The sequence below is a fragment of the Punctularia strigosozonata genome, assembly GCF_000264995.1.
Source record: "Punctularia strigosozonata HHB-11173 SS5 unplaced genomic scaffold PUNSTscaffold_6, whole genome shotgun sequence".
Lineage (NCBI taxonomy): Eukaryota > Fungi > Basidiomycota > Agaricomycetes > Corticiales > Punctulariaceae > Punctularia > Punctularia strigosozonata.
The window spans coordinates 263,086-289,888 of record NW_006767438.1 but is presented as its reverse complement, the minus strand read 5'-3'; the positions used below and the strand labels follow the sequence as shown (position 1 = coordinate 289,888).

The window sequence follows — 26,803 nt, the reverse complement described above, 5'->3', positions numbered from 1 at the left end:
GACAGGCGTGAGGGTGGGGACGTTGTTTGGGAGCGGCTTTCCCATCGTCAGCCTGGCGGCGGTCCAGCAATACAGCATTCTAGGTGAGCCTCTGTCGTGACCGCGGAGAGTACACGCGGCTTCAGCGCCGCTGCGAGCTATGTGAAACGCGAGCGTACGGGTAAAGCTCCCCGACGTAGCGAGTCCCATAGCCTCGGGCGACATACCCATGGATCGCAGTACCTTTCGCATGAAGACTTTCAAATTGACCCGAGCAGGCGGGCGGGATATCGTCTGAAGCGGTTGGATGAGTAGGCGCGCCTGGGATCGGCGAGTCATCTTCCTCCTTCCATGGCGGCGCCCCGTCCCACAGCCGAACGGTCCAGTGAGAGATATGCACAACATTTGTCCGAGCGCCGCACAAGCGCCATGCATAGATCGTTTCAGAGAGAAATCATTGCGATGCATCGGGTGACGGCCTGGTTGAGGACATCAGCTGGAGGAGGTTACTGTCAAACGACAGCGAAGCACTGGGAACGTCGGAGGCTCGGAGACTGACCCGGGCCGAGGACGCGTCCGGTTTTGCCGGACATGGCACGTGATGCAGCGAGCCGCCGTCATCCTCGGCTTGGGGCCCCCAGTGCGTCCGTCTCTGCCGGGTTCCTGCTTCATTCGCTTGCTCTGCTCGATGCATGCTCAAACGACCGTCTCCAAATCTCCCCTCTTTGGCTGCACTAGCCAGGCTTGTTAATTATAGAAGGTCTTACTGGGAACAGTACGGACAATTCGCCGGGCCTATAAGCCGATTACATACCTCGTAAGGACGCTTGGAAATATCTTGGCTTTTTCACCGACGAACTTCGTCTTGCTTTTCTTGATGCCTTCCAGGTCCCGCGTAGATGCTCGGATGGAACTCGACGACCATCGGCGGCCTGTGCGCGGCGGGCAGAACCTGACCGAACGTTGGCGTCGGCTCGAGCGCGCAACGCGTGGCAAAGAAGCTCGAAGAGAAGAGCTTGATGCGATGCCCGCTTCACAGGGGGACGACGTTTCTGCTAGTACCATGGTCAGGCATGGGAGAAAGCAAGAGAGAACCTTTCACGGTCTCGTCATTCCCGAGCAGCCGAAGCCTCCCGCCGACGACGGTGCGCCTCATGACTATCATTGCTTCCAAATGGGCACTGATCATCACGGGTGCCGTTTCCATGAAGAATGTTGCATGTCTGGCTGCGCTATATGTGTTTACGACTTGTACGACGAATCACTGGAGGCGTACAATCAATCCATCGCTGCGCTGCAAAGCACCCTCCGGGCTCGAGGTGTGGCGGAATCAGAGTGGCCCCCTGAGATTCCAGCATCAAACGGCAAATTCAACGATGAGAAAATCAGTTCCTTGGTCAAGAACGTTGCCCTCGACGCATTCGAGCAATTGGAGCGTGCATTGGCGGCGAAAAATACGCAGGGCCAGGGCACCAGTTAGTTAGTTCCCACGAGGCTTTCGTAGCATGTCGTCCTATGTTACCGAGCGCTGAATCGCACCTCCAGACAACGAAAGTCTCCAACGCTCCTCCCAACCGCCAAATCCCACACCGAAGACGTCCTCCATAGACTTTCGAGAAGTGTACGAAGGGGTACGTTGGGCGATTTTCCCTAATCGCTAAACGATGCTCTCGCGTATCGAAACGGAACAGTCGCTATCTCAACCGCGAATTGGATTTGAGCGCGTCGCCGGGGCGCCCATGTCGGTCGGTAGTCTTGAGCTCAATTCCAGGCCTAGCTGCTCAGTTGGGCTGCGCGGCATCCGGCTTGACAGTCGGTACGCCTCCATCGAATCATCAATATAGATCGTGGCTCTTGCCGTATCCACATCGAATGATGCTGAGTACTTTGTACTCGTACCACTGGATCACAGCGTGTACGATAGTTACTGTGGTAGTTGACCTCGATGAGCTTGAGATTCGTGTGTGGCTGTACTGGCGCTCGAGCTCTCGACCAGCGCTTACAGCCCCGCGATCTCAGCTTGGCCTTCGCCGCTGCATCGTCTGCTGCTATGGCGGACACTGCTCTCAGAACCTTTTCTCTGGAGAACGATGTACTGGAGGTGTCACCTCAAGACGAGATCTACAGATTTGATGCCGAGGAGAACAGGCGAATCAACCGCGAGTCTCCGTGGTCCACTGAGTACGCCCCCTCCTGCAAGGAGCGTGTTCGGATCCGCTGTCTGATAGAGCATCAAATCTGCAATAGTCCCCATTACTTCAAGACATGTAAAATATCAGCTGTCGCTCTGATCAAGATGGTTAGCTACATTTCGTGTGGCGCGATGGGCGATGAGGCTAATATGGACATAGGTCATCCACGCACGATCAGGTGTGCCGTACGAGATTATGGGGCTTATGCAAGGGAAAGTCGTCAAAGACTCGCTCGTCATCATGGACTCTTTCGCATTACCGGTGCAGGGAACGGAAACGCGGGTTAACGCCGCGAATGAAGCGAACGAGTTCATGGTGCAGTACATTGAAGGGAGTGAACGGGTGGGTATTGATCTCCAAGACCTTATTTTTCCACTATCTCTCACCACTGTCTGAACGCTCTCAGGTGAAAAGGATGGAGAACGCCATCGGCTGGTATCACTCGCATCCCGGCTATGGATGTTGGTTATCCGGTATCGACGTCAGTACGCAGCTCAACAACCAGAAGTTCCAGGATCCTTTCGTTGCTGTTGTGGTACATGTCATCTATATCATTCCACTGTGCAATTTTCTGCCTACGCTGACTCTCGCTACGTCTTAGATCGACCCCAACCGTACCATCTCAGCTGGCAAAGTCGATATCGGTGCCTTCCGAACATACCCTGAGAACTATACCCCTCCATCAGCCTCTGCCTCCGAATACCAATCCATCCCGCTCTCGAAGATCGAAGATTTCGGAGTGCACGCGAACCAGTACTATCAGCTTGAAGTGCAGATCTTCAAGAGTAGTCTCGACACGGAGCTTCTGGGCTTGTTATGGAACAAGTACTGGGTCAATACGCTCAGTCAGAGCCCACTCATCTCAGTTCGTCTGCATACATCATAATAAACGCCTCGGTCTTAATGACATTCCTTCGCCGAAATAGAATAGGGCATACGCCGTATCACAATTGTCCGACTTGCACCAGAAGCTCGCAAAGGCTCAGAGCTCTGTGCAGAACACTCGTGCACCTGAGCCAACTCTCTCGACTGATAACTCGGCATCCGACAAGAAAAAGGTACGATCCTCGACCCCATTCTTTCCGACATTAACCTATCATATATAGAAGGTCGGCCGAGGCAAAGAGGACAACCAACTCGCCAAGAGCGTGAAGGACAGGTTGGTGGCCTTTCAGATCACAGTCCGAATCAAAGCGACTCACGAATCGCGGCACAGTACCAAGATTGCGATTGAAGCCCAACATGGTCTTATTGCACAGGTTATCAAGGATGTCGTGTTCTCTCTAAGACCAGGGCAACTTCCTTCCACTGCTGTGCAGGACATCTCGGATGTTACAGACACGACGATGGCGATCGGCTAATGCGAAACCGCTATCGACTACCACGAGACCTTGCTGTGTGTGAATTAGATTGTATTCTTTCGATCTTGAACAGATCCATTGTATCATATAACAGACGTGTTTCCCATGTCATGCAGGTGATTACAGCAAATATGCCACTCGGCGAACCAGATGCACGGCAAAAGCGGTAAGAGTCAATATGTATAAGCGCCCGCGGGGCACCACACGAACAGGACACATGATCATTGCCTGATCATCGCAAGCATCTATATCAGTTGTGTTCCTCCCCGAGTAGCGTGCAGCTCATCGTACACAATCCCCGCAAAACTTGTGTTTGGCCTCACAAATCGGATCCGCCCAACATCGGAGACAACGCAGTAAATGGTGCCACCGCTGCGTGCGATCTACACGTTTCTTCTGCTTCGTTCACTCACGGTACGCTAGAACTGGAAGATCCGGAAATAAGCGTGATCCTTGCGCTGCCCGAAGAATATACCCGCCTTAATCAGGATGCCATTCGACATATGCACAAGATCGAAGCCCTGGAGGTAATGGATCAGATACAAACGGTTCGTGCATGTCTTGGACTATGTAGAGTACTATCGCCGCTGAGAACTTGGTTACTAGATACTCGACAGTACTCGAAATGGTCGGAGCGCAGGCTTTGGAGGGGTGGCCATTCTCGAGTTCCGTCGCCGGGCCACTTGTTTGCTCGTCAAATTGTCGAAGTACTTCTCTGTGATACCCCAAAGCCTGTTCATTCCCGGGGTAGAGGCTGCTAATACGCTGGAGCCTGTCGCCACGGGCGGCTATAGCAATATCTATGCAGGGCGATACGGAGGCAAACTCGTGGCGTTGAAGACTATGCGCTGGTATCTGTACGCCGGGGCTGATGTGACGGATTACAATGCTGCAAGTGATCCTCGGCTTGCGGGAACGTTAGCTGATTTGACACGTGCAGAGGATGTGTCAAGAAGCTCTATTTTGGCGGCAGCTCAGTCACCCGAACGTTGTTACGTTCTTGGGCTTACACCTCTTCGAGAGCGATCGTGCCGCTTCGGATAATTTCCCGGACGTGCCACCGATCTACTCGATTGTGACACCATGGATGGACAACGGCCACATGCTGAGATACATCGACCATAGACAGCCATCATTAGATGAACTTCTGCAGCTGGCAAGTGCTTGAATATATATTGTCAATGAGGAGTATACTGACATCTTTCACCAAGCTCACCGACATCTGTCATGGGCTACAGTACCTGCACGACCACACGTTCCTGCATGGCGACCTGAGAGCGGTGAGTTCACGTCTCCGATTGTCCACGGTGACTTGGAGCTGACTTGTATCCATGATTCAGGTGAACGTTCTGATCGACGACAGAGGACGGCCTTGTTTGTCTGATTTTGGGCTCAGTGTCATCACGAGAATGTTTTACTCTGCCGGCACGGGCAATTCGCTTTCAATGAACGTACGATGGGCCCCTCCCGAAGCGCTTTGGGGCTACGAATCAGACCATGTTCCCGAGCTGAGCGCTGACACATTCTGCCTGGGTATGGTATTCTTGGAGGCAAGTCATAATCTGCTCATTTCCTCCTCTGTCGGCTGAACTGCACCATCGCACGCCAGGCGTTCACGCTCAAACCTCCTTTCGCGGAAATTTCGTCCGACTTTAGGGTTATGCACGCAAGAGCAAACGAAGGAAGGCAACCCTCGAAGCCATCGGTTACTGAATGCAGGGGCCTGGCCCTCCCGGAGTGGCTATGGGCTGTCATGCAATGGTGTTGGGAAGACCATCCACAGGCCAGGCCTACAGCATCAGACTTGACGCTTTGTCTGGAAAGGAGGGCATGTATCCGCCGCATACAAGACGTGGTTGCGGATCAATGAAATGGGCGAAAACCAATTCGTTCCATTTTTGCTTGTATCAGTATTACTTGAGTCCAATTGTTAGTATGTACATGTCTATCATCGATGCATTGGGTGAAACGTGAGAGCAAAATAGCGATAGGGAGAGTGGGCGAAGGAATCCGCTAGACAGTGGAAGATGGTGATTGGGGACGCCAACCTGAAGGTAGCCTTGGGCGCGCCGTGCCACTGGAGATCGACCCCTGTGACGTCGACGTATGCGAGGTTGTGCGGGTTCGTTGGCCGTTAGGAGGAAGCATCGGCGACCGGGGTCGAGCTGGCGGATGCACGAGGTGATCCGGTATGGGTATCTTCGTACCGCTAGCCTTGCGTGCTGTCGACGATGCCGTGCCCCGGGAGGGCGTAGAGGGACGGGGTATACCCCGCGAGGGAGTGGATGGGCGTACGTATGGCCCACGAGAGGGTGTCGATAGTCTGTTACCGCGTTTAATGGACGAGGTCGATGACTCGGAGCCAACCGAGGCCCGGGATGATGTCGACAGCTCCGTCGAAGTGTCGGGCTCGGATCGGTTAGAACCGGGTTGAGATGTCGATGGGTTAGGCGACGGTTCTATGGAGGAAGGGGCGTCTACTAAGACGCCGGATGAGGATTCAGAAGGGGTGGGAGAGACAGAATAGCTTCTTGTTGCTTCATGACCGGGATTCGTTGGCTGCAGGAGCGCCGGCAGCGGCACTGTCTGACCAGAGAGCGGGCTGAAGTCATCTGGCTGTTCCGAGATAGACTCTTCCTGTGTCTCGCAGATGGCAGGAGGAAGGTCTGAAAATTCGAAGGCGAGCGGCGAGGGACCGGGCACCAGGGGAGAGGACGGTGTCGACGGCGGTGCATATTCCCGACCAGTGTTGTCTACAAGAGTTGGAGTGGATTCTTTTAACTCGTGTGCCCCGAATCCAGAGGCACCGGGCTGCTTCGTATCCGTGGAGCGAACTGCCGCCACAGGTTCAAGGCTTTGCGATACCTCGATATTGGGTAGCGAGGGTGCTTGAGTGCGAGATGAAAGAAGAATCGGCGCGCCGATTGCCGGACCATCCGGCGCCCTCATATTCATGACACTCATACCCAACATTCGGCTCGGGGTACTTGTGGCTGCGCTCGTCTGGGCGCCACCCTTCTGTGCAGCCTTGGCCTCTTTCGCAGCTTTGCGTTCCCTTTCGCGCTCCTCCTTGGCGAGTCTATCCGCTCTTTGCCGCTCGACCCATGCTTTAGCGCCTGCCGCAGCTTGAGCAGGGCGAGACTTGCACGAAAGTAGATATCCTTGGATCTCTGCCGTAGAAAACTCATGCTCGGGTATTGAAGATGCGAATTCGGCGCCGAGTGCCTCAAGGTCATCATACTTTTCTGATTTACCTGACGTGGCATCCGCGGGGTTAAATCGAGATGCTGGGAAGAAACGTTCGAAGAGGGAGAGGGCTTGACGCCGGGTGGAGAGTTGGTACTCGATTTTCCGGTCGATGCGACCTGGACGAAGGAGCGCTGCATCAAGGCGGTCTACGTGATTGGTCTAGGGCGTCGAAGGACGCAAGTAAGCAAGGATACCCCCATCGATGAAGGGGGATTGGCATACCGTGGCGAAGAAGATGCGACCCTCGTCGCTGCCAACACCATCGAGCACGTTGAGGATTCCTGACATGGTAACAGACGCCTGGCCTCTCATCCGGGCGCTGCGCATATACGACGGCATCATCATATCCTGCCTCACATCCTTGTCGTCGTCCTCATCATCCCGAGAAGGAAACGCACAATCTATGTCCTCAATGAGGAGGATACTGTTTCGCGGGACCGAAGAGACGAGCCGTTGCAAGAAGCTATCGTCGATATGCCTAGAAGCGAGTGAAAGGGAGTACAATTCTAAACCGAGCTCGCCAGCAATAGCATAGATGGTGCTAGTCTTGCCCGTTCCCGGAGGTCCGTAAAGAAGGTAGCCACGACGGTGAGGAATGCCAACTTCGGTGTACCAGTCGTCAGCCTTGAGGAACTCGCGAGCGTCCTCTAGAATCGACTCCAGGACCCCGTCCTCCAGTGCCAAGGTATTCAGTGGTCGACGGTGCTTCGTTTTGACCATGTTCCATTCCGTTCCGCGGGGTCCCATCATAGCCTGGTCCCAGAATCAGGATATGAATTGTAGGACTAGTGCGTCCGTAACTTACGGCGTCATTGAGATGCACGGTGACGCGAGGGCGCCCATTTTCCTGATACCGTAAACGCGCCTCTTCCACGAGGTCAGATAATGCCTTCAGATTGCGGGTAAAGATGCTGTTATATGGAGATCAGCGTGTACGTAAATAAAGAAGTTCATGTCACTTACGTGACGTGGATTGCGCCCTTCGGCACTTGAGGGACATAAGGGAGCTGGCCAAGCATGCTCGTCGACTTTGAGACGTCCACCCAGTAACCGTTCCATCGGAAAAGTAGTGGTTCCTCGAAGCTTGGCACGTAGTCAGCGTTGCCTGCCAGAACGAAGGCACCTTCGTGGGCGGTCCACTTCCGCTGGGCGCTCTTCGCGGTAACCTTGAATGCTGTGGATTTCTTCCAAGCATCCGTTTCCGTCTGCATTTGCATGTTAGTGGCATCAGGTACCCCACCACACAAGAGTGCTCACCAAAAACAGCATCAACCAGTCATACGCCGGGTCGCCTTGCTTAAAGCTAGCGGAGACACCATAATCTAGGTGTGCAAGTCGGTTGGAGATTGCAACGTCATGAGATAGGGAAGAATGAAAGACGCACGTAGATGTAACCTTGCACTCAGCCATTGGTACAGTCTCCGGCCGCTCTCGATGATGGAGCCCACGAGCAGCAGCTTCGCGCTTTCCCAAATATTCTTGCGGTTGAAGAGCTTGGCGAGCAACGACCAGACGCCTGTGGACCCAGAGAATGTGCTCAGAATGTCGAGACCTGGAGAGCGTTGAGGGATCCCCAAGTAATCCATGTCAATGGGTGTGCGCTCGAGGAAAGCGCCCAGAGGCGCAGCCTGGCGCGAAGGTGAGTCAACAAAGGGCCACGATCGGTCGCGCGTCGCGTCGCGTTCCAAGTGGCGGCCATGCGTCTGTACGTTCTACATATGTACTTGCGATAACGCTCCTGTACGTACACGTCTACTCATCGCTCTGATGACACTGCAGGATTGGAGTACTTAGGTCTGACGGGATTGTTAGCAAATGAATCGAATATTAGTATTAGTATGTTCAGTAGATGATAAAGTACACGGAACACGGAGCATTAGCGACTATGGGTAGCATAGTAAGTTGCCGTGATTGAAGATTACGTTCGTGAATATATCGTCAGATAGGACGGTCGTCCGCGCATAAGTGCGAAGCAAAGTGGGGTCAACCCGCTCTCTCCGCGGCGCCACGTGGTATTGGGGCGCTCCGTATCCTCCCCTCCAGGCGAGGACCCTTCGGGATGGACTCGGGTCGGAGATGTCGTTGGGACGAAAAGCGTCTGAGATGATGCCTTCCCATCGAAGCCTGCTCGAGATCCCCAACGTCCTTCTCGAGGAACGACTTGAATCTTTCTAGCCAGGGATGAGCCATCACAGTTCGTAGATCTGCCCATTCTGCAGGCACGCACTGCAGCATGCTACTGATGAGATCGCAAGCATCAGCGGAAATGTGCTCGGGGAATGTAACGCGCGTTTGAAGGATGAGTCGATGCAGCTGAGCAGGGTCGCGCCCTTCTGGGTCGGCCGCGTCATCGAAGGGAAGATGTCCTGCGAGCAAAACGAAGAGTATGACTCCGCATGACCAGACGTCGAAGGCAAAGTGATCGTTTTCGCGATTCGATAGCAGTGCCTCGGGAGCCACGAAATACGGAGAACTGTGACGAATTTCTGATAGCTTGTCCAAGTCGCTCTCTGCCCCAAATATAGCCAGCCCGAGACTGGTGATGACGAGATTGCGCCGGTGATCGAGGAAGAGGTGGTCAATGCATAGATCGCAATGCGCCATCTTCCTCTGGTGAAGGTACCATACCGCTGATAATAGCTGAGAGAACAGCTTGCACGCGTCACTATCCTTGAGGTAATAATGCTTGGCAGAGATCCGTTCTGCCAGCGAACCGCTGGCAGCATATTCCAGTATGACACCAATGTATTTGTCTGTTTCAATAACTTCCACCAGTCGCACGATATTAGGATGCTTGATGAGCTACTGCATCGTTGACAATGTACCAAAACGGTTGCCGTAACGTATATGCCTAAGGTTGGCGTCAGCGATGGCATTGGCAACCGGTAATAGTCATACTTCGAGGCACATTCGCGCGAAAGAGTAGATACATATCATGCGGTTTGGCGCCAACCGCTGCGGTTCCTTCCGCCGAGGAGAGCCATCACCGACGATACATCCCCTCATCTATGTACATGGAATTGAGTCACAATCACTTATATTGGTCCAAGCATTGTTCCCGTTGGTAATATAACATCCCTGTAAACCTTGAAGCTCAAATCACAACATGTTGTCTACATATTGAGCAACGCTATGGGATTCTCCACATAGCTATGCCGGCCCTCTCTTTGTCGATATCCTTCTTTACTGCCTTGCTTTCCCCGCTCCGAACAGCAGCAGCCACGAGAAGTGTCAAGGCTTCTTTGAGCGCAGCCCGTTTCTCCTCGTCATTGCTCATCTTCTTCTCCTCGCCACTGGAGCCTACATATTCCATCCTCTCCCAATCGACGCACAAGTCCAAGAACTCGTATAACACGGCCACGACGTTCTGGAAGCTGATATTCCCTTCGACGATCGGAGCGCGCAGGTCGATGGGTTGGTCGTCCTTCGGCACTTCGATTTGCCACATTTGCTCGAGCGTGATGCCAGCCCAAGCAAGCAGAGGGGCACCGACTTTGACAGGAACGACAATTGCAGGACAGCCGTTCAGAAGCTGGTATTGTATGACGCTTTCCTCGGGTCTCGCACTTGTAGTCCAGAGCACTCGGTGAGGTTTGAGACCCACCACAACGATCACGAGGCGTCGTGGTTTAGCGGGGGTAGGAAGCGGTGTCAATTGTGGTTCCGGAGATGGAGTCCTCGACCTCGTGAACATATCACGATTGAGAGAAGGGAGGTGGAGGGAAGACTTGGCAGACGAAGCATGTAATGAAGGGGATTTGTGAGGATCTTGGCTGATTTCCGGCTCGGCGATGGCGACGCCGGGACACAGAATGATGGAATTCGCAGATTGCGCTAGCATCGTTTCACCAACGCGATAATCACCTGTAGGGGATAAGCATGACTGAAGATTAGAGAATATTCCACTTGCCTTGCAAGAACGGCCCATGGCAGAAGACAATATCGGGGGTCATTGAACGCGGGATCGCAGGGCGCCTCCCACTCGCGAAGAGATACGGTGAGAACCATCCCTTCTCAATCGCCAGATAGTCCTTAACAGACGAAAACAGTGATGAGTCACTAGGTTCCACCAGTCAGGCTGGTTGTTCTGAGTTTGGGTTGAGTAAACACCTACGAATGAAGACCACTGCGAAAGAAACCTAGATTGGCGTCCTCGTGCGCGTGCTTGTACTTGAGTGTGATAGTCATAGTTTTGACGCTCGTCGTTTCCAATACCTTTGAATGCATAGGGATGGAATTGCTGATACCATGGCTGATCAACTCGTCCCCGAGCCTGACCGCGACTTCATATCCGGCTATCTCGGCCAACTCCACAGCGATGGTGTCCCCAAAGGTACCGATCACAACGTCAGTCACTGGCCCCATCACAGGTGCTGCCACCGTTGCGGCTCCTCCCTGCAGCGAGAAGTTAACATATGTGCTCTGAGGTGCAGGTAAAGTAGCACTACTCACGGTAGCAACGATAGCGGCATGAATGGCGAGATCCCGAAACCTGATGCAAGGAAGGAGTAGAGGAGATGAGTCGCCCCACTATACACAGGTTGAGTACTTCTCTTTGGAGATTGCTCAGGAAGGGTGCACTCACAGGCGAAAGGCATATAACGCTTGTCCCGGCTGATCGTAAGGTCTCGTAGCTGGACATCACAATCCTACCCGTCATTGACTGAGAGGCAACATGAGCCCGAGTTTTTCCTCCGCGATCTTGTTTGGTACTCACCCCCACAAGTTTCCTCACTATCCAAGGGGCATGTTTCTCGTTTTCGGCGTCAGGGATGCTTGACGGGTCGATAGGACCGAGAGCTGAGACGGCCTGCGACATTATATTCCACAGAGTTGCCCGATACTAGCCACTAATAGGATGTGCCGAAACCAAGAAACAAGGAGTATTCCCCGACAAAGGAGTGGTATAGAGCATGTGATGGAAACTGTAGCAGCGATAACATCGTCCGGGGGCTGTTGTCGGAACAACTGGTAAACGTCGAGCGCGCTGAGCTATTTTTAGCCATCTGTGTCAAGCTCCCCTATGGCCTGAGCGCTTGAGCAGTGTCCATCGCAAATTCTTCAAGTAATCAAGCCGCACGCAAACCGCGTTACAACTTATCGCTGGAACTGGAAAGTGCATCGCTGGGATGGATGATTTGCGCTCCCGCCAATCTTCGTTGCACTTTGCTACGCGGCACGACTTGAAAGCACGAACAAGTATCATCCACATTGCTCAAACCTACAACATAAGCACAGATACAAGCACCATCTGCATCCCCACAGATAACGTAGCCCAGGGCCGTTGAAGCCCTTACCAGCCCACGTGCTCTCGGAGCGAGAGCCTCAGGCGGTCACACACCATCGGGCCAAGAGCGTTGAGACTCCTGCAGCTGAAAGTAGGCCGTTGAAAGCCGTCGGTGCCTCCCAATCACTTCGGCGAGGGCGCGTTGAGGCCATCCGTCACCTCAATATATAAATGAGGTAGAGAACCTAGTAGCGGTAATGAGTCGGCTTGTAGGGACCCTCGACGGGGATGTCGAGGTAGGTGGATTGCTCGGTGGTGAGCTTGGTGAGCTTGACGCCGAGCTGGTCAAGGTGGGCGCGGGCGACCTCCTCGTCGAGCTCCTTCGGGAGCATGTGGACGCCGAGAGGGAACTTCTCGGGAGTGGTCCAGAGAGCGATCTGGGCCAGGACCTGGTTCGCGAACGAGCAAGACATGACGAAGGACGGGTGACCAGTAGCACAGCTGATAACATTCATCGTCAGCGTGGCTCGTACAGATCATCCCAGAGGACATACCCGAGGTTGACGAGACGACCCTCAGCGAGGAGGATGATGTGGCGGCCGGAGGCCATGGTGTAGCGGTCCACCTGGGGCTTGACGTTGACGACCTGCTTGGCGTTGGCCTTCAACCATGCGACATCGATCTCGACATCGAAGTGGCCGATGCTGTCCCGGCACATCAGTACGAGCACAGCCTAGTAGACATGAATAATTGAAGGGCTTACTTGCAAACGATGGCATCCTCGGGCATGACCTGGAAGTGCTTCGCGGTGATGATGTCCCGGTTACCGGTGGTGGTGACGAAGACGTTGGCGCGAGGTGCAGCGTCCTCCATGGTGGTCACCTCATAGCCACCCATCGCGGCCTGGAGCGCGTTGATGGGGTCGATCTCAGTGACCAGAACCCGAGCGCCATAGGAGCGCAAAGATTCGGCGCACTGATACAGTTGCGTGAGCCAGTGCTATGTACACCAGTAGATATGTTTGCTTACACCCTTGCCGACATCTCCGAAACCAGCGACGACAGCAACCTTGCCGGCCAACATAACATCCGTGGCACGCTTGATGCCGTCAACAAGCGACTCGCGGCAACCATAGTAGTTGTCGAACTTGGACTTGGTGACGGAGTCGTTGACGTTGATCGCGGGGACCTTGAGCTTGCCGTCGCGGAACATCTTGTAGAGATGATGAACGCCGGTGGTAGTCTCCTCCGAAAGACCCTTGATGTCTGCAAAACGGGATTCAGTTCACCAATGCTGCGAGAAGCAAGGGAGCACCAACCCTTGAGGTATTCAGGGTACTTCTCGTGAACAAGGGAGGTAAGATCTCCGCCATCGTCCAGGATCATGTTGAGGGGTTGACCGCCCTCGAATGCAGCGAGAGTCTGATCGATGCACCACAGGTACTCCTCCTCGGTTTCACCTTTCCATGCAAAGACCGGAACGCCGGTGGCAGCGATGCTGCGGAGGGTAAGCGGCGGCACGCACAGAGAGGAAAGGGTGAGCACTTACGCGGCGGCAGCGTGGTCCTGGGTGGAGAAGATGTTCTGTACAGCAGGTGGGTAAATACGGTGCTCGCCAAGATCAGTTGGCGCACGTACGCAAGACGACCAGGAGACCTGAGCGCCCAGTGCCGTCAGAGTCTCGATGAGGACAGCAGTTTGGATGGTCCTAAGATACAAACATCAGAATATATCATCTAAAACTGAGACATCAGTTTTGCTTACATGTGAAGGCAACCAGCGATGCGAGCGCCCTTGAGAGGCTTCGACGCGGCATACTATAGAACATCATCCAGATCAGATGCGTTGTGCCTCATCGAACACCAGACAACGAACCTTGGCCCTCATGAACATCAGGCCCGGCATCTCATTCTGTATCGTGGGTCAGCAACGACGAGCTATGCCAGCAGATGAGGCGCACGGACCTCGGCGATTTCGATTTCCTTGCGACCGAACGCAGCGAGCGAGATGTCTGCGCAGTAATGTGAGCGTGCTTTCTGTATCGAACGCGAGCCTATCCATACCTGCGACCTTGAAGACCATGGTGGACTGTCTGAGGATGATCGAGGATGGGAGGAGGAGGGTGTAAAATGCAATCGACCGATTTCCAAATCTTTTCAGTGATCCTGCACGTGCCTTACATGAGTTCAGCGCGCGTCCCACTGCCAGTCGGAGCCCCGCTCTCTCGGGCTTGTTCAATTGAGTACCTGCCTGGTGCTGGGAGTTCCTTGACGTATAGAGGCTCTGCTGCTTACTTGGTCTGTCTGTCCGATGTCTACTTCCGTCCATCGAGAAGAAAAATCGGAGCAAAAGGCGCCCTGCCGGATTTTCGAGATCCTCCAGTACAACTGCGAGCCGGAAGGCACAGGCTATCACTGCTTCCCGATATCTCGAATCTTTCGAATGTGACTATAAGCAAACAGAGCGGATTGGTCACAAGTGCTCACCCTTATTGAAGATGCGACGGGCGACCAGCCATAGAGATTACTAGGTTCGTTGATGTTGACGTGAAAACCGGTGCGGTAGAGCTTCCCTCGGACCCCTCGTACGTACAGTCATAGACAAATGCAAGCACCGCTGACCCTTGCTCATAAGACAAATCTTACCCAAAGGGCGGCCTTGGCGAGACGTGGTGCGGTATAACACGAAGACCTCGGACGAATGATTCCTTTCATAACATTGGGTCTTTTGTTGATACCTTCCCCCCCCCCCCCCCACCGCGACTGTTGCATTCACGGCGATATCGTGCTTGTACACCTACTATCTATAGAGTGAGTCTCTACCTGTCTAGGTAGCATGACTGATTAATGAACGAATAATGGCAGGTTCTCGGCGTTTCTCATGTCGCGCTGGACAGCGTGCCTCCTCCGTTAACCACGACACCTTGCGGTGACCTTTGATGTAAAGTCGGTCACTATGTTTGCAACACGAACGTATCCCACCCTGCCACCGTCTAACTTAAGACTGCCTGATCGGCGGGTGCTGCAACATTCCAACTGAGGATTTGTGACTGATTGGACCACATGGGCCGACATGCGTCTCCTCTTCCGACATGCAGATCTATTACCGCTCATGATTGCTTCCGCGTGTACCGCAGTCAGTAAGAAAACCTTCGCACCCCACGGGTTGCTGTGACCTGATTTATCACACGTCCAGAATGGTTTTATCATGTTCTAGGTCGGGCGCTAGGTGAACAGCCCTGGTCCTTTAATGAAAAAACCCGTGAGCGCCTCTCACGGTCTCCAGGAATCACTAGGCGCCAGGACCACGGACCACAGGACCAGCGCGACAACTGTTGACGGACCACGCCCGCTGGGGTCGCTGGCGGTTCAAGCCACCGAAGGGTGCTGACCAGATATAGACTTAGACGGCGGCCATTAATCATTATTCATGCGTTGAGGGATACTCACAGACCCAGCGAAACCCGCAAGCGCCTGTCTCCGCCGGAATGCGTGGGGCACGTCAGTGCAGTCCGAGGAGCCCGTCGGTCTCCGTCCATCTATTCGCGGATGATGGCGTCTTTATAACTGCATTCCTCGAACCGTACGAACAGGTTCATTGTGACAATGAAACCCGACGACGAGACGACGAGTGGCAATCGGCTTGCTATGCCTTCCTGCGTTTGACCCTTCTCCGGTACGAACGGGCCCCGGACTAGCAACATCAGCTTTCCCAGACAATCCGATGGTGCGGCCAGGAGTTCAAGCTCATTGGCTTCATCGCCGGATTGCGAATGTGGGCTGCGCGAGCATGCGGCCGCATATCGCAGTCCCGTAACCGCATCGCGGACTGGCGGTTGACTCCTCTGCTCGCCTTCTCCGCATGATCTGCAACTTCTTACGATCAACCAACAACCCAGGCACGACAGCAGGGCAACCGGCGAGCGAGCGAGGCCTTTCATTTTAACACGTGCCTTCCAACGGACATGTGTCCTGGTCTTTCCGGGGCTTCCTGGTCCTTGACAGGCTTCGAATCGTCATGGCATCGCGAATGATTGACTACTACGCCCCTCGAGGCTCGGATATGTGCGTCCCATCTTGCTGATCATGTCGAGCTGCTTGGAGTTGACCACAAGGCGGGCGAAGGATGTGTCGTTGCGGCGCTGGGCGAGATCAAGACCTAGATAAGGGAGCGCGATATCACCCCTGTTTCCTGCTGCAGCACCTGCTAGTCCTAATGAATAAAATAATATCATGGTCTGCGCGCCAGTGAGGCTGATGACCCACAGCTCCGTCCCGATCACTCCGTTCATTTCATGGCTAATCTACATATCACCCCATGTACCTATCTCGCGTACCAGTTTCTGCTTGTTTCAGCTAGTGGACCAGCGCTTTTGATGCAGCATGATATTTCGAGGTGGTTGTATGGTTGTGCCTATCGCCCCAGCCCGACGAGGTGACCGGGCGGGGCGAGTGCCGCCCGGGGCCATTGCGAGGCGCATGAGGCATACCACTGGCAGCCAGAAATGGCGATGCGTTCTCGGGATCTGCAGCTGTGCCGGCGCGGGACGCCCGGCAGGCGCCGTCCCGTGACGCTGCACCGCTTCCGGTGGACGGCCTGATACTTAGCCTTGCCGATCCTCCCCTCCTGCCCTTCACGGCCAGAAGCAGCAGATATGACAGCGCATCGTCCAGGAATACGCCGTGATGGAATGTCTACTTAACTGTGTGAACGCCCAGGATAGGGTCTCTCCCGACGCATAGCCCGTCGTCCGACCCGAAGTATTCCTCAACACCCTCCATCGTGCTCCATAGCGACTACCTGATAATCCGCCTCGTCGTCCTGGTACTACGCGCAACCACCTCGCGCCCGTTCACGCGCCACCAGGCGGCCCCTCCCTCAGTCCTGCGTGCGTCCACAATCATAAGCACCGCCCGTTCATGGAGAAGGTCGTCCCGTCTCCCTTTAATATGCTCAGCATGGCTCCCCCCTACAGCTCCTCAACCGAGGTCAAACTCGAGGACGATCCTTTTTTCTTCACCCTGGAGACGGCGCGCCCCTTGCCTTTCCCTTTGAAGGCCTCGCCTTCGCCACCTTCGTTGGTCACTCCGCCCCTCGTGGCACCGATTATCTCAGCTCGGCGCCGCTCGCATACACTGCACGCGCCGTACCAGAAACGCACCAAGCTTTCTTTCACGACCTCTCCTCGAGCCGACCTCGACGATCAGAACCTAATGAACCCACCCCACCAAAATTGGGCCTCCCCTGGACGCACAGGAATCAAGACGGAACCTGTTTCACCTCCCTCCGCGGTAACTCGGACCCGACCCTCCTCAGACAGTCATAAGCAGTCTGCGCCGTCTGCTTATCCATACGTAAGAACATCGCTAAACACCTCTATACCACACACCATGCTGATCCCCTCTCAGGCTACCATGAGGCGGCGCGAGTCCCCCACCGACACTCGACCTCACTCATCCGGCTCGGGCATGTCCACCTCGAGCCTGGCAGGCGCCATGGGTGATGTCCACATGTCGCACGAGTTGCAAATGAGGCCATCAAGTTCTCCGCACCCTTCGGGCATGGTCTGGTCCACCGCGTCCGAGGTACCAGCGATGCAAGATCCCTTTGGCCTCCAGGTTCCTTTCCAGGATTCTCCGACAGCCGCGTTGGCTTCGGGCAGCCCAGCCCCTCCCATATCTTACCAAGATTATAATTCGCCATCCTTTTTTAATAATGTCGCAACGCCCGACTCCCTATCCCCCGCATCACCCGCGTTCACTCCGTCGTCCTACCCGGAGCAGCAATACGCCGCGTACGCACAGCCCCGCAGGACGCCGTCGATACAGGCACCTCCGACGGCCACGGGCTCCATGCTGAAGACAGATCCGTACTCCGGCATGGCGGTGGTCGGCGTCCCTCAAGGCTATCCCAGTAGCGCCCCTGTCAGCCGGTACGGACAGCCCGAAGACGAGATGCGCGCCCTCCGGAAGCGCGTCAAGGAGCTCGAGCTCATCAACGAGTCAGCTCGGATGCGCATCCGCGAGCTCGAGATGGAGCTCGCCAAGGAGTCCCCACTCCACGCTCCCTCGCACCGCGCCGCGTCCGGGTTGGCGGGACTGCCGTCGCCCGCGTCCACGCCGGCCTCGTCGCCCTCGTTCGAGGCCAGCTGGAACGCGCGTACCCAGGCACGAATCAAGCAGTTCTGCTCATTGAATCGCGCCGGCAACGCCCTCTGTGCCTGGCACGACTCTCGCCGCGAGCGGCGCGCGTACCCGCCTCGCAACGCTCCCCCCGGCCACCTCAACTGCGGTTGCTCTTACGAGGAAGCGCTCTTCGAAGAGAGCCTTGCCCGGCACGGCGTGGGCAGCTACCACCCCGGCGAGAGCGTGCGCATGGATCCCGCGCTGCGCAACCCGCTCCTCAAGCTGCTCCAGAAGCGCTACAACTACCGCGACGGCGACTTCGAGCGCGACCCCGTCACCGGCGGCTGGGTAGAAGGCGAGGGCCACATGATCTGGGAACAGCGCGCAAACGCAGGTCCCCTCACGCGGAAGACCAGCGAGCGGCGTTGAACGCGACCGCGACCCTTCCTTGCTCAGCTAGCCGCGGCCGCTCCCTCACGACACCCGCGTCATTAGAGACGTGTTTCACCTTCGTTCGTGCTGAACCCTCTTTTGTCGCATACCCCCATCTTTTTACCTCGCTGTTTCCCGCGCGGCTTGCATAACGCAAGGACTCTGTTTCTGCTCCTCATTCCTCCCCTGTCTGTGCTCATCATCCCCAAACTGTATCCATGTCTCGCGTTGTATCCGTCTGTCTCACCCAATCATCTTTTTATTTTCGTGTTACTACATCATTAATTCGCGTTCATCTCTCTGGCCTCTTGGTTAGACCTTATACCCCCGTTTTCGAAACTCTGTAGCATTCAGCTGTGACAGCAGCCACTATATCCATACTCACCGTGCCAGTTGTTGGCCCACCTGTATCGTAGCATCTAGAGACCCGTGTCATATGCGAAACTCGCTCACCTGTCATACTTTGAGGCCGACCAACCGTCGTAATATTGAAGCTTTCGTAAGGTAAGGTGAAGAGCGATCCGAACGTTTAACAGGAACGCGTTGGTATAGTACAAGAGTCGTTCGACTGAGATAATGGTATGTATATGTGGGCGAAGTACCCGACGCTACCCGATGTCGCCTATAGATGGAACTCGCCGCCCTTCTCTATGCCCTGGTGTGTGGTCGGTGATAGTCTATATGGAAACAGTCACAGATGCTTACCCTCTTGTATGCCGGCCGCTCATTGACGCGTTGTAAGTACGCCTTCGATTTGGGTCCGATGTAGCTGACATTGCGGTCCATCATACCTTCCAACGGGAAGAACATCATGTAGTCCGCGGCGGTCGGATGGTCTCCACCTGCAAACCAATCACCGGATTTGGAGAGGTGAGCTTCGATCTGTCGCATAGCGGATGTTTTAGCTTGCGGCCATGGCATCACACCGTCGTAGATGAGCATACTTACGAATTCGCAGTGCGTCTTGAGCTGGGGTTCAACGATCATTTTCGTCAGCTGGCCGAATATGCCGGAGACGATGGGGCGGATGAAAAACGGCGAGCGCGATGGTATGATGCCGAAGATGAGTTTTTGCACGAGAATAGGCATCAACGAGCCCTCCGCATAATGCAGCCCTGAGCAAGACGACGGGACCGCCGCTCAGCAAACAGCTCGTGACGCAGGGACAAAAAATCGATGAAACGCCAACTGACAGTACAGGTTCTCGAGTTTCCCAGCTTCCGGGGGGTCTGCCCTTCCCCTTCCATACTTTCCAATGATGTACTCTACAACGCCTATCAGTACGAGAAGACGAGTCATGCAGAGACGGTATGGGCACACACCGACAATAGCACCGCTCTCTGCGATGGTCAGGTCTCCATCCGTAATAACGGGAGACTTGCCCAAGGGGTGGATCTGCTTGAGTTCCTTAGGCGCAAGCCTGTATTAGCGAGACATGACGATGGTCAGCATTATGCAATGGGTGGGCAGACATATAACATGTACATGTCCTCGCCGCGTTGATATTTCTTGATGGTGTAAGGCACCTCGAGCTCTTCCTATTGCGAGAAAGATGAGCGCGTAGGCTCTTTCCATGGCCATGTAGCAACAGACCAGGAGCCATAGCAGGCGCTGAGACCGCGAGTTGTTCAGATGGTGAACAACAAGGGTCGGTTGCTCTGATGAGAGGGACATCGGGGCAAGCGGAGGCGTGGTATAACGATGGTGGGATCGGGGGTAAGAGTGAGAGTTAGCTTGCTCCGGCGTCCGTAACGTCTTATACGCTGCCGATATATAACCAAAGCAATCCGTCCGTATGTATTGCACTGCCACATATTCGTCATCGACTTCCTTGCGTTTGCCTGGCATGCGGTGCACACGGACTTTCCTGTCACTGGTCAGTCGACAAACTTCCGAAGCGCTATGCAGCGTTCCACGTTGGCCCCTCTCATCAGATTTAAGACCAGTGAGTGACCGCTGGTTTTGCGTGCAGGATCGTCGACAACCATAGCGGACCTCGGACGTTCGTGGAAACCCCGTGTTCACCCTTGTGGCAACTTGTCGCCACGCATCTTTCATGCGATCCTTCGCCGGGTGAAATCGGGGATCCTCCGGTAAACTACAACCGAAGCATGTGGTTGACGAGTATACCGTGCGAGCTGTATCGAGTAGTGCCGCTCTCACCGATGGGAGGCGATGGGATGCTCAGCGCTCAAGGTAGGTAGGTAGGTATATTTCCGGCGCGATCGCTGATAGACCGATCTGCCGCGTGCATACGCAATCATCGGGCCGACGATCTCTTGCTAACCCCAGCGCACGTGAGTGCGACGCGCGAGTAGTCCAAGAAAAACACGATGGGACCTGCGGTCGCGCTTCCTTCACTCGACAACGACGACGATGCACACTTTCGCGCTGTGCGTGTGTTGGATGTCGACCTTATTGGTATCGAACGTCGTGTCCGCTCTTTCTTGGCCCGGATCTGCACAGGATGGACGACGTGAAGGGGCGGACAGCAGTTTGAATGGCAAGTATACACCTTCAATTAATCGCCAGTCCGACTGAAGATATACGCGATCTAAACCCGCAGTTCTCCAATCGGAGGCTCATGACAATCTTGAGTCATCTCTGCGTCTGCCACCTCTGCTTGCGCCTTCATTTCGATCACTGACGCACACTACAGACGCCCTGGAGGCATACGATCGCCGGCCGGATTGTTTTGCGCGATCATCAAGGCATATCAGAACAAGATGCGGAGAAGCCGAGATGACCGAAGACGAGCGGACAAGGGGTGCGCATACATACGCATACAATCAGAGGCAAACACTTCCTGACATGACCGTTACATTCAGCGGCTATCCATCTGACACTCTGCGAGATCAACACGGCGAGGCATATATCCTATCCACTGGAATGTGCACCGTTCTCTCCGGAGTCCTTGGCTTCGCAGGACGTTTCGAAGGATGCCAAGGAGGGCGCGCCGCAAGCAAGATGTGTCGAGTAAGCGCATATATCCGCCGTTCACTGTGTCCTCGGCCTAAGGTCGTTCATAGAGCTCTCTCGAGGAGCGCGCAGTTCTGGTCAAGCTACTCGGGGTATCTGAGAGAGATTCGTAAGGGTTAGGTCTAACGTCTTGGCACATTGTTGACTGCCAATGATCTAGCGCAACTGTGCTACGCGTTTCGGAGATGGAACGAGATGGGTAAGCACGGGTTGGGTGAGTGCCACGAAAGACGTACTAACATGGTTATCCAGATACCGCCAGAGAGATCTATCGAAACGCCACGTCCGCTCAGGATGCATTCATGCGAGACCTTGTGTCCAGAGAAGCCAAAACACAGGATATTTTCCAGAATATGGATAGTCTAGTGGATGTGAGTTATATGATTTATATTACAGGAACAATTGATGGAATTATGAGCGATGGAGACTATGCAGAAAGCTCTCATGCAGTACCACGACTTGCAAGAGTACGCACGGCTGAGCGCCGACGATGTTATTCACCGACAGGAAGTCTGGCTTCAAGAAGTAAGGATTGCAATTTTCCGAGAAATCTGATGGGCTAATTCCTGTGTCAGATCATCGACAACCTTGCTGGCAACTTCAACGAAAGTCTTCGCAAGCAAGAAGAGCTGACGTCGGAACTCCTGCAACAGGTATGAGGGAGTGAGCGTTTGAAGTAGAGCTGATTTTTGAGTCGGCCAAGATTCATGCCAGATTCCAGACATCCGTCACTGAGGTCAGTCATGATGATCCGCGTGTTGACCCGCATGGCTTCTATGTCCTCATCTCGCTGCATTAGCATGACTCCGCGGTCTCAGTGCTGTTGTCGGACACTCGGCAGTCAATTGAGACTGGTCTTGCTAGCTTGTTCACTTCCTTCGACGCCAAGGAGCAACGAGTTCTCGCGCTTATGGTCTGTCTCATGTATAGAGCCAGCAGGCAGCTGAACTCGTTATTGATACATCCCATAGAATGACGTAGGGACACAGTGGTCGTCTATGATGCAACAACTTCATCTAGTTCAAGAGGTTTGCTCAGGTCTATCGAGTATCACCGTGTGCTGATCCCGGCGAAGACTCTTACATATCTAGCGTCCAATGCCGCTGAAGCCGGGGAGCATCTCGAAGCTCACCTTGTTCAGGCACGTATGACTCAGGATTTGCACCAGCACATCGCAGATTCCGCCTCGGAGATCGACGAAACCATTACAAACTTGGCTTCAACGACAAGGCAAGAGCTTGCCGGAGTGATTGCTGACGTCAAGCAAGGCTTAGACGCCATCAATGAGACAGCCAACGATGCCAGACGTACTTTGAACTCAGGCTACGGCGGTGCCAACTATGGCCTCGTTGGTCCAGCCCCGGTCGAGATCATGGGCTTGCTCCTTCGTCCTGTGATGCACCTGCTGTTTGACGGTATGTCCGACATCCGTAGTCTGGTCATTATGTCTTCAAGTTCGCCGCAGACGGGTCACCTGTGGGCTTTGCGGGCTTGTCTCAAGCGTCTGCCTTCCGAGCATTCTTTGCCTTCACCAACATCGTTTGGCACCTTTTCCGCCTTGCTTGTCTGGTAATCACGGTGAGTCGAGTGGATCTAATCCGTGTTAGCCCTCTGTGCTGCTCACAATCTGGACGCCGCAGAGCATAGTCGCCGTAGTCTGTTCTCGTGATTGGCTCTCTAACAGGTGCCTGCGAGGTTCCAATAGCGCCGGCTCTATCTCTTCCATCTCCTCGCCATGGATTCCACGAGGCGCCAAAGTGGAGGTCTCCGACGCGGAATCTGGTCTGCCGACGACACCCGGAGACGCTAAGCTTGACTATCTGCCACACCGGACGGAGGCTATCCTTGAATCAAACTCGCACATACTGACAACTTGCCACCGCTCTCGTGACACTGGATTTCGGCGTGCAACTAGGCTCTCGCGCATTCCGGATCGACTGTGGCGTCCCGGGCATGAACCGTCCTCTCGTTTCAAGCCGTAGTCCTGAGAACTTCGACCTCTTTAGCTCATTAGTCACGATTGTATGCACCTCGAGACCCGTCCTGTAATGCTTACCATCGTACCTATGATGACGATGATGGCAACTTCATGAAGTCTCGGAGTCCTAACCCCGCATTCGGTCTAACTTACTAACTCTAACGGCTCGCCACTCCCCAAGCGCCGCTCTATGCCGCCGCTTCCGCTCCCGCGATCCATCTTCAATGGCATCTTTCTCGCGACTTCTTCCTGATCCCGTACAACGCATGCCGACCATACAGCTGCTGCTTAACCGCACTCGTAGGCTCCGATGCCGCGCGTCGACTTGTACTTAAGGGAACGAGCCGGGGGTCTCCGCTCCAATCTGCAAGGACAGTTACTCTCAGCTTAAGCATAAAGCTTGGCCTTTCCCAAAAAGTTCCGTCGCACCGTTGAACAATTCCCCTCGATTGTCGACTCGGTTATCCTAGCGAGTATCCGCCGTGATGGGTTTGTTCTTCTCCAAGAGATATGACCCCGTTCGCGACGTCGGTGATTTGAGAGGCAAAGTGGTCGTGGTAACCGGAGGCAAGTGAGTTGCAGCGTATCCTTTTACCCTGCCAGGATGTGTGATTCACCATGTCTTCATCAGCTCCGGTATTGGACTACAAACTGTGAAGTTCCTCGCAAGAGCAGGCGCCAAAGTCTACCTTGCCGCTCGAAATGAGGCGAAAGCGGCGGCGGCCATAGAACAATTGAAGAAAGAAGGGTTAAGCTCGAAGGGCGGGGAAGTGATCTGGCTGAAGCTGGACTTGACGGACCCTGCGCTGACGAAGGCCGCCGCGGAGGAGTTGCTGGCAAAGGAGAAGCGGTTGGATATTTTGATCAACAACGCTGCCCTGTGAGTGCTTCCGACGTGTCATCTGCCGAGGCACTCATTGCGGACCTGCAGTATAATCCACCCCTACGTGCAAACGAAGGCCGGTACGTCGGTCGATGCTGTGTTTTCATTCCGTCAAATTTGATAGCCTCCATTTAGGCTACCAGGAGATTATGATGGCCAAGTACATTTTCATATATGGTGATGGATTGCGCGTAACTGACATTCGACATTCTTAGCCTCATAGGACCGGTCATCTTCACGCAGTGCCTCTTGCCGCTACTCAAGTCTACAGCACAAGAACCAGGCGCAGACGTCCGCATTGTTCAGGTACGTCCCCTGTTCTGTAACGTGAAGTGACATTAGTCTCATTTCTTTATTAGCTCTCCTCTGACGCTCATCGCATGGTCTACAACTGCAAATACGCACCCGAAGACTTCAACGACGAATTCAAGAGCTCCATCCTGCCACAGATGGCCCGCTACGGTACCGTCCATCGCCTTCGCGCTGTTATGCGTGTCCTTGCTCACAGGGTCCTTGCTAGGTTATTCCAAGGTCGTGTTCTTGCAGTACACGGCCGAATTGCAGAAACGGCTGACCGCCAAGGGCATCCCCATCATATGCCTGTCCGTACATCCCGGGATGGTTGAGACCCGTACGTGGTGTGGTCCGAAGTCTGTCAACGAGACTCATCGCCGTCCCAGCGAACGTAATGAAAGATTGGGCGGAATGGCACCTCGCCTGGGTTCCGAAGCTCTTCGGCACTTCTCCAGACACGGGATGCCACACCAGCTTGTTTGCGGCCACTGCGCCCATCGTACGTGCTGAGGCAGAGAAATACAAGGTGTGTTGTGGGCTCTTTGGCCATCCTTGTGACCCTTTGCGCAATCTGATATGGTCCGTCGTCCAGAATTCCTACCTGACCCCGGTCGGAAAAATTGTGGAGCCAAGCAACGAAGCGCGGAAGGAGGACGCCAGGATTCAGGTATGGAACAGTTTGCAGACTATCTGCAAAGACCTTGGCGTTCCAGTGGCAGATATATGAGGTCTTGCATACCGCATTTTGTACGTTGTTCTCGGTGTACATACGGACATTCTCATACGATTATTTGCGAAGCCCAGAAATCCCTCCGCCGCTCCCGGGATCGGATCAACTGCATCTCATCTCTGAATTATACGTTTTGCGATCATGAGATAGCTGACCGTGCATCCGGACGATGATACTGCTCTTGAACGCTTCGTACACTGACGTTGCGAATTTGCGGACTCGTACACAAGCGACCCGCGCCGCAGTTTCAGCCTTTCCAGAGTCCGCGCATCACACCCCCAAATCTCGGGTGTCCTGAACACCCTCCATCGTCGTTAGATAAGGCTCTCCCCCGCACTTGCTTGTCTACTCAGCAGGCGTAGCGTTCACCGCAATGGATACGGTTCTGTTTGCGACGTCGGCGATTTGAAGGACAAATGGTTGTGGTGACTGGTGGAAAGTGAGCGTATATTTGGGCATCAGTGATTGATCGAAAGCAATCACCTAACAATAATGGATTTGCACATGTTGCAGGCGCTGGACCATCAGCATCGCATCAATTTCGTCTGGGGACGGTTAATCTGGTTCGCGCGATATCGCGAGTGTTTATGTTGATGTATCACCATATTCGCTAGAATCCATTGGGCATTGTCCCTTTCCTGGAGTTGCACGCGCGAAAGGGTATAGCAAAGGGGAAGCGTTGCATTACACATACAAGTTGGTACAGAAGTCCAAGGTATGATAGAATGGGTTTGGGGAGGGAGAACGGACCTGGGCGCGGGCATGCTTATACTCCGAGACATGTTTACATCGTAGTAGCACCGTACCCAGCACCCGCAGGAGCTACCACTGGTTGTCCTGAGTAGAGCGGCTCATAGACACCGTTGCCCACGTCTGGTTGAGAAACGAGTCCATCAGAAAGGTCATTGCATACAAAAAGTCAATACGCACATTGGTAGGCACCGCGACCATAGCGTTCCTCCGCCTTCATCTTCCTGTAGATGAGCCAGAAGGCGTGGATGTGACCGGGGAAGTATCCAAGGCTGAGTAGAGAACTCGGATGAGACGCGGAATCAGCAAAGAGCATGGATGAGAGTACTGACATTGTCAAGCAGATGTTGATGAGAAGGTCGCAGCTGCATCCAGTGATGAACGCCGCAGCGGCAGGGGGGAAGATAATGGCAACCTGGCGGGGACCTCATGAGTCACTGGTTCGCTGACGATAATGCAGGAAACAACAACGTACGATGATAAGGCAGACGTCGGATCCCTTAACCATGTTGTATGAGTTGGTAGTACGTTAACGTGAAAGTTATTGGTGAGTGTTGGGCGAGGGGGGTGAAGTTAGCGCTGGGAGTCGCGCGTCGGGGCTGGGTTTTGAACGGACTGCGCCGTC

At 54.4% G+C, this 26,803-nt stretch overlaps 13 protein-coding genes across 13 annotated transcripts; 7 read left to right on the top strand and 6 right to left on the bottom strand.

Moving 5' to 3' along the window:
* Window positions 1-886: 886 nt before the first annotated feature.
* Window positions 887-1,459, top strand: PUNSTDRAFT_68000 (uncharacterized protein; the record flags this gene model as incomplete). Its single annotated transcript, XM_007383436.1, has 2 exons — window positions 887-1,124; window positions 1,191-1,459. 2 exons carry the CDS (start codon window positions 887-889, stop codon window positions 1,457-1,459), a joined length of 507 nt encoding a protein of 168 aa, XP_007383498.1.
* A 570-nt stretch (window positions 1,460-2,029) lies between these two features.
* PUNSTDRAFT_67589 (Mov34-domain-containing protein) lies at window positions 2,030-3,532 on the top strand (the record flags this gene model as incomplete). The annotated part of the gene is made up of 8 exons (XM_007383435.1): window positions 2,030-2,160; window positions 2,227-2,278; window positions 2,331-2,513; window positions 2,578-2,706; window positions 2,773-3,036; window positions 3,098-3,229; window positions 3,278-3,330; window positions 3,388-3,532. 8 exons carry the CDS (start codon window positions 2,030-2,032, stop codon window positions 3,530-3,532), a joined length of 1,089 nt encoding a protein of 362 aa, XP_007383497.1.
* Window positions 3,533-3,818: 286 nt separating this feature from the next.
* PUNSTDRAFT_52276 (kinase-like protein) lies at window positions 3,819-5,505 on the top strand. Its single transcript, XM_007383434.1, has 7 exons — window positions 3,819-3,908; window positions 3,965-4,080; window positions 4,139-4,423; window positions 4,473-4,688; window positions 4,744-4,812; window positions 4,873-5,082; window positions 5,142-5,505. The coding sequence occupies exons 1-7, from the start codon at window positions 3,893-3,895 to the stop codon at window positions 5,400-5,402; spliced, it is 1,173 nt and encodes a 390-aa protein (XP_007383496.1). The 5' UTR covers window positions 3,819-3,892; the 3' UTR covers window positions 5,403-5,505.
* Window positions 5,506-5,531: 26 nt separating this feature from the next.
* Window positions 5,532-8,396, bottom strand: PUNSTDRAFT_86846 (P-loop containing nucleoside triphosphate hydrolase protein). Its single transcript, XM_007383433.1, has 6 exons — window positions 8,166-8,396; window positions 8,039-8,103; window positions 7,745-7,986; window positions 7,587-7,692; window positions 7,004-7,534; window positions 5,532-6,940 (listed from the first exon to the last, which is right to left on the bottom strand). The coding sequence occupies exons 1-6, from the start codon at window positions 8,365-8,367 to the stop codon at window positions 5,546-5,548; spliced, it is 2,541 nt and encodes an 846-aa protein (XP_007383495.1). The 5' UTR covers window positions 8,368-8,396; the 3' UTR covers window positions 5,532-5,545.
* A 647-nt stretch (window positions 8,397-9,043) lies between these two features.
* Window positions 9,044-9,580, bottom strand: PUNSTDRAFT_38670 (kinase-like protein; the record flags this gene model as incomplete). Its single annotated transcript, XM_007383432.1, has 1 exon — window positions 9,044-9,580. A coding segment is annotated over one exon (537 nt), but the record flags the coding sequence as incomplete, so codon positions are not given.
* Window positions 9,581-9,844: 264 nt separating this feature from the next.
* PUNSTDRAFT_120371 (uncharacterized protein) lies at window positions 9,845-11,647 on the bottom strand. The gene is made up of 6 exons (XM_007383431.1): window positions 11,499-11,647; window positions 11,367-11,444; window positions 11,234-11,311; window positions 10,896-11,176; window positions 10,692-10,840; window positions 9,845-10,645 (listed from the first exon to the last, which is right to left on the bottom strand). Exons 1-6 carry the CDS (start codon window positions 11,598-11,600, stop codon window positions 9,912-9,914), a joined length of 1,422 nt encoding a protein of 473 aa, XP_007383493.1. The 5' UTR covers window positions 11,601-11,647; the 3' UTR covers window positions 9,845-9,911.
* A 164-nt stretch (window positions 11,648-11,811) lies between these two features.
* On the bottom strand, window positions 11,812-14,132 carry PUNSTDRAFT_86843 (S-adenosyl-L-homocysteine hydrolase). Its single transcript, XM_007383430.1, has 11 exons — window positions 14,071-14,132; window positions 13,972-14,018; window positions 13,883-13,918; window positions 13,772-13,824; window positions 13,646-13,715; window positions 13,557-13,591; window positions 13,327-13,505; window positions 13,038-13,273; window positions 12,772-12,983; window positions 12,563-12,712; window positions 11,812-12,509 (listed from the first exon to the last, which is right to left on the bottom strand). Exons 1-11 carry the CDS (start codon window positions 14,087-14,089, stop codon window positions 12,254-12,256), a joined length of 1,293 nt encoding a protein of 430 aa, XP_007383492.1. The 5' UTR covers window positions 14,090-14,132; the 3' UTR covers window positions 11,812-12,253.
* A 100-nt stretch (window positions 14,133-14,232) lies between these two features.
* PUNSTDRAFT_52272 (uncharacterized protein) lies at window positions 14,233-14,990 on the top strand. Its single transcript, XM_007383429.1, has 4 exons — window positions 14,233-14,451; window positions 14,505-14,591; window positions 14,642-14,817; window positions 14,872-14,990. Exons 1-3 carry the CDS (start codon window positions 14,318-14,320, stop codon window positions 14,709-14,711), a joined length of 291 nt encoding a protein of 96 aa, XP_007383491.1. The 5' UTR covers window positions 14,233-14,317; the 3' UTR covers window positions 14,712-14,817; window positions 14,872-14,990.
* A 2,190-nt stretch (window positions 14,991-17,180) lies between these two features.
* PUNSTDRAFT_102284 (uncharacterized protein) lies at window positions 17,181-18,883 on the top strand. The gene is made up of 2 exons (XM_007383428.1): window positions 17,181-17,361; window positions 17,416-18,883. The coding sequence occupies exons 1-2, from the start codon at window positions 17,221-17,223 to the stop codon at window positions 18,559-18,561; spliced, it is 1,287 nt and encodes a 428-aa protein (XP_007383490.1). The 5' UTR covers window positions 17,181-17,220; the 3' UTR covers window positions 18,562-18,883.
* A 237-nt stretch (window positions 18,884-19,120) lies between these two features.
* PUNSTDRAFT_102280 (thioredoxin-like protein) lies at window positions 19,121-20,265 on the bottom strand. The gene is made up of 7 exons (XM_007383427.1): window positions 20,158-20,265; window positions 20,050-20,102; window positions 19,887-19,984; window positions 19,758-19,829; window positions 19,513-19,679; window positions 19,270-19,446; window positions 19,121-19,219 (listed from the first exon to the last, which is right to left on the bottom strand). Exons 1-7 carry the CDS (start codon window positions 20,236-20,238, stop codon window positions 19,187-19,189), a joined length of 681 nt encoding a protein of 226 aa, XP_007383489.1. The 5' UTR covers window positions 20,239-20,265; the 3' UTR covers window positions 19,121-19,186.
* A 960-nt stretch (window positions 20,266-21,225) lies between these two features.
* PUNSTDRAFT_67835 (uncharacterized protein) lies at window positions 21,226-21,663 on the top strand (the record flags this gene model as incomplete). The annotated part of the gene is made up of 3 exons (XM_007383426.1): window positions 21,226-21,331; window positions 21,393-21,540; window positions 21,594-21,663. Coding segments are annotated over 3 exons (324 nt in total), but the record flags the coding sequence as incomplete, so codon positions are not given.
* A 2,343-nt stretch (window positions 21,664-24,006) lies between these two features.
* Window positions 24,007-25,425, top strand: PUNSTDRAFT_113434 (NAD(P)-binding protein; the record flags this gene model as incomplete). The annotated part of the gene is made up of 9 exons (XM_007383425.1): window positions 24,007-24,092; window positions 24,153-24,401; window positions 24,453-24,484; window positions 24,540-24,564; window positions 24,620-24,710; window positions 24,764-24,866; window positions 24,925-25,035; window positions 25,085-25,224; window positions 25,291-25,425. The coding sequence occupies 9 exons, from the start codon at window positions 24,007-24,009 to the stop codon at window positions 25,423-25,425; spliced, it is 972 nt and encodes a 323-aa protein (XP_007383487.1).
* Window positions 25,426-26,094: 669 nt separating this feature from the next.
* On the bottom strand, window positions 26,095-26,743 carry PUNSTDRAFT_102279 (UPF0057-domain-containing protein). Its single transcript, XM_007383424.1, has 4 exons — window positions 26,654-26,743; window positions 26,511-26,593; window positions 26,359-26,450; window positions 26,095-26,301 (listed from the first exon to the last, which is right to left on the bottom strand). Exons 1-4 carry the CDS (start codon window positions 26,684-26,686, stop codon window positions 26,213-26,215), a joined length of 297 nt encoding a protein of 98 aa, XP_007383486.1. The 5' UTR covers window positions 26,687-26,743; the 3' UTR covers window positions 26,095-26,212.
* Window positions 26,744-26,803: the final 60 nt, after the last annotated feature.

Excerpts from the sequence above, each read along its gene's own strand:
- PUNSTDRAFT_52276 (XM_007383434.1), top strand. Across the intron at positions 4,081-4,138 it reads TAATGGATCAGATACAAACG|ATACTCGACAGTACTCGAAA; the intron begins GTTCGTGCATGT and ends CTTGGTTACTAG. Across the intron at positions 4,424-4,472 it reads ATGTGACGGATTACAATGCT|AGGATGTGTCAAGAAGCTCT; the intron begins GCAAGTGATCCT and ends TGACACGTGCAG.
- PUNSTDRAFT_86846 (XM_007383433.1), bottom strand. The coding sequence starts at position 8,367 with ATGGATTACTTGGGGATCCCTCAACGCTCTCCAGGTCTCGACATTCTG. Across the intron at positions 8,104-8,165 it reads GAGTGCAAGGTTACATCTAC|ATTATGGTGTCTCCGCTAGC; the intron begins GTGCGTCTTTCA and ends TTGCACACCTAG. Across the intron at positions 7,987-8,038 it reads ACTGGTTGATGCTGTTTTTG|ACGGAAACGGATGCTTGGAA; the intron begins GTGAGCACTCTT and ends ATGCAAATGCAG.
- PUNSTDRAFT_120371 (XM_007383431.1), bottom strand. The coding sequence starts at position 11,600 with ATGTCGCAGGCCGTCTCAGCTCTCGGTCCTATCGACCCGTCAAGCATC. Across the intron at positions 11,312-11,366 it reads GCGTTATATGCCTTTCGCCT|TGGGGCGACTCATCTCCTCT; the intron begins GTGAGTGCACCC and ends ACCTGTGTATAG. Across the intron at positions 11,177-11,233 it reads ATGCCGCTATCGTTGCTACC|GGAGGAGCCGCAACGGTGGC; the intron begins GTGAGTAGTGCT and ends TTCTCGCTGCAG.
- PUNSTDRAFT_86843 (XM_007383430.1), bottom strand. Across the intron at positions 13,716-13,771 it reads ATCGCTGGTTGCCTTCACAT|GACCATCCAAACTGCTGTCC; the intron begins GTAAGCAAAACT and ends TTTGTATCTTAG. Across the intron at positions 12,713-12,771 it reads GAGGATGCCATCGTTTGCAA|CATCGGCCACTTCGATGTCG; the intron begins GTAAGCCCTTCA and ends GTGCCGGGACAG.
- PUNSTDRAFT_52272 (XM_007383429.1), top strand. The coding sequence starts at position 14,318 with ATGTCTACTTCCGTCCATCGAGAAGAAAAATCGGAGCAAAAGGCGCCC. Across the intron at positions 14,452-14,504 it reads ATATCTCGAATCTTTCGAAT|ATGCGACGGGCGACCAGCCA; the intron begins GTGACTATAAGC and ends CCCTTATTGAAG. Across the intron at positions 14,592-14,641 it reads GAGCTTCCCTCGGACCCCTC|ACAAATCTTACCCAAAGGGC; the intron begins GTACGTACAGTC and ends CTTGCTCATAAG.
- PUNSTDRAFT_102284 (XM_007383428.1), top strand. The coding sequence starts at position 17,221 with ATGAACCCACCCCACCAAAATTGGGCCTCCCCTGGACGCACAGGAATC. Across the intron at positions 17,362-17,415 it reads CGCCGTCTGCTTATCCATAC|GCTACCATGAGGCGGCGCGA; the intron begins GTAAGAACATCG and ends ATCCCCTCTCAG.
- PUNSTDRAFT_102280 (XM_007383427.1), bottom strand. The coding sequence starts at position 20,238 with ATGTCCCTCTCATCAGAGCAACCGACCCTTGTTGTTCACCATCTGAAC. Across the intron at positions 19,985-20,049 it reads TATCAACGCGGCGAGGACAT|GCTTGCGCCTAAGGAACTCA; the intron begins GTACATGTTATA and ends TCGCTAATACAG. Across the intron at positions 19,447-19,512 it reads TCAAGACGCACTGCGAATTC|ATCGAAGCTCACCTCTCCAA; the intron begins GTAAGTATGCTC and ends GCTATGCGACAG.
- PUNSTDRAFT_102279 (XM_007383424.1), bottom strand. The coding sequence starts at position 26,686 with ATGGTTAAGGGATCCGACGTCTGCCTTATCATC. Across the intron at positions 26,594-26,653 it reads CCGACGTCTGCCTTATCATC|GTTGCCATTATCTTCCCCCC; the intron begins GTACGTTGTTGT and ends GGTCCCCGCCAG. Across the intron at positions 26,302-26,358 it reads TGGTCGCGGTGCCTACCAAT|ACGTGGGCAACGGTGTCTAT; the intron begins GTGCGTATTGAC and ends TTTCTCAACCAG.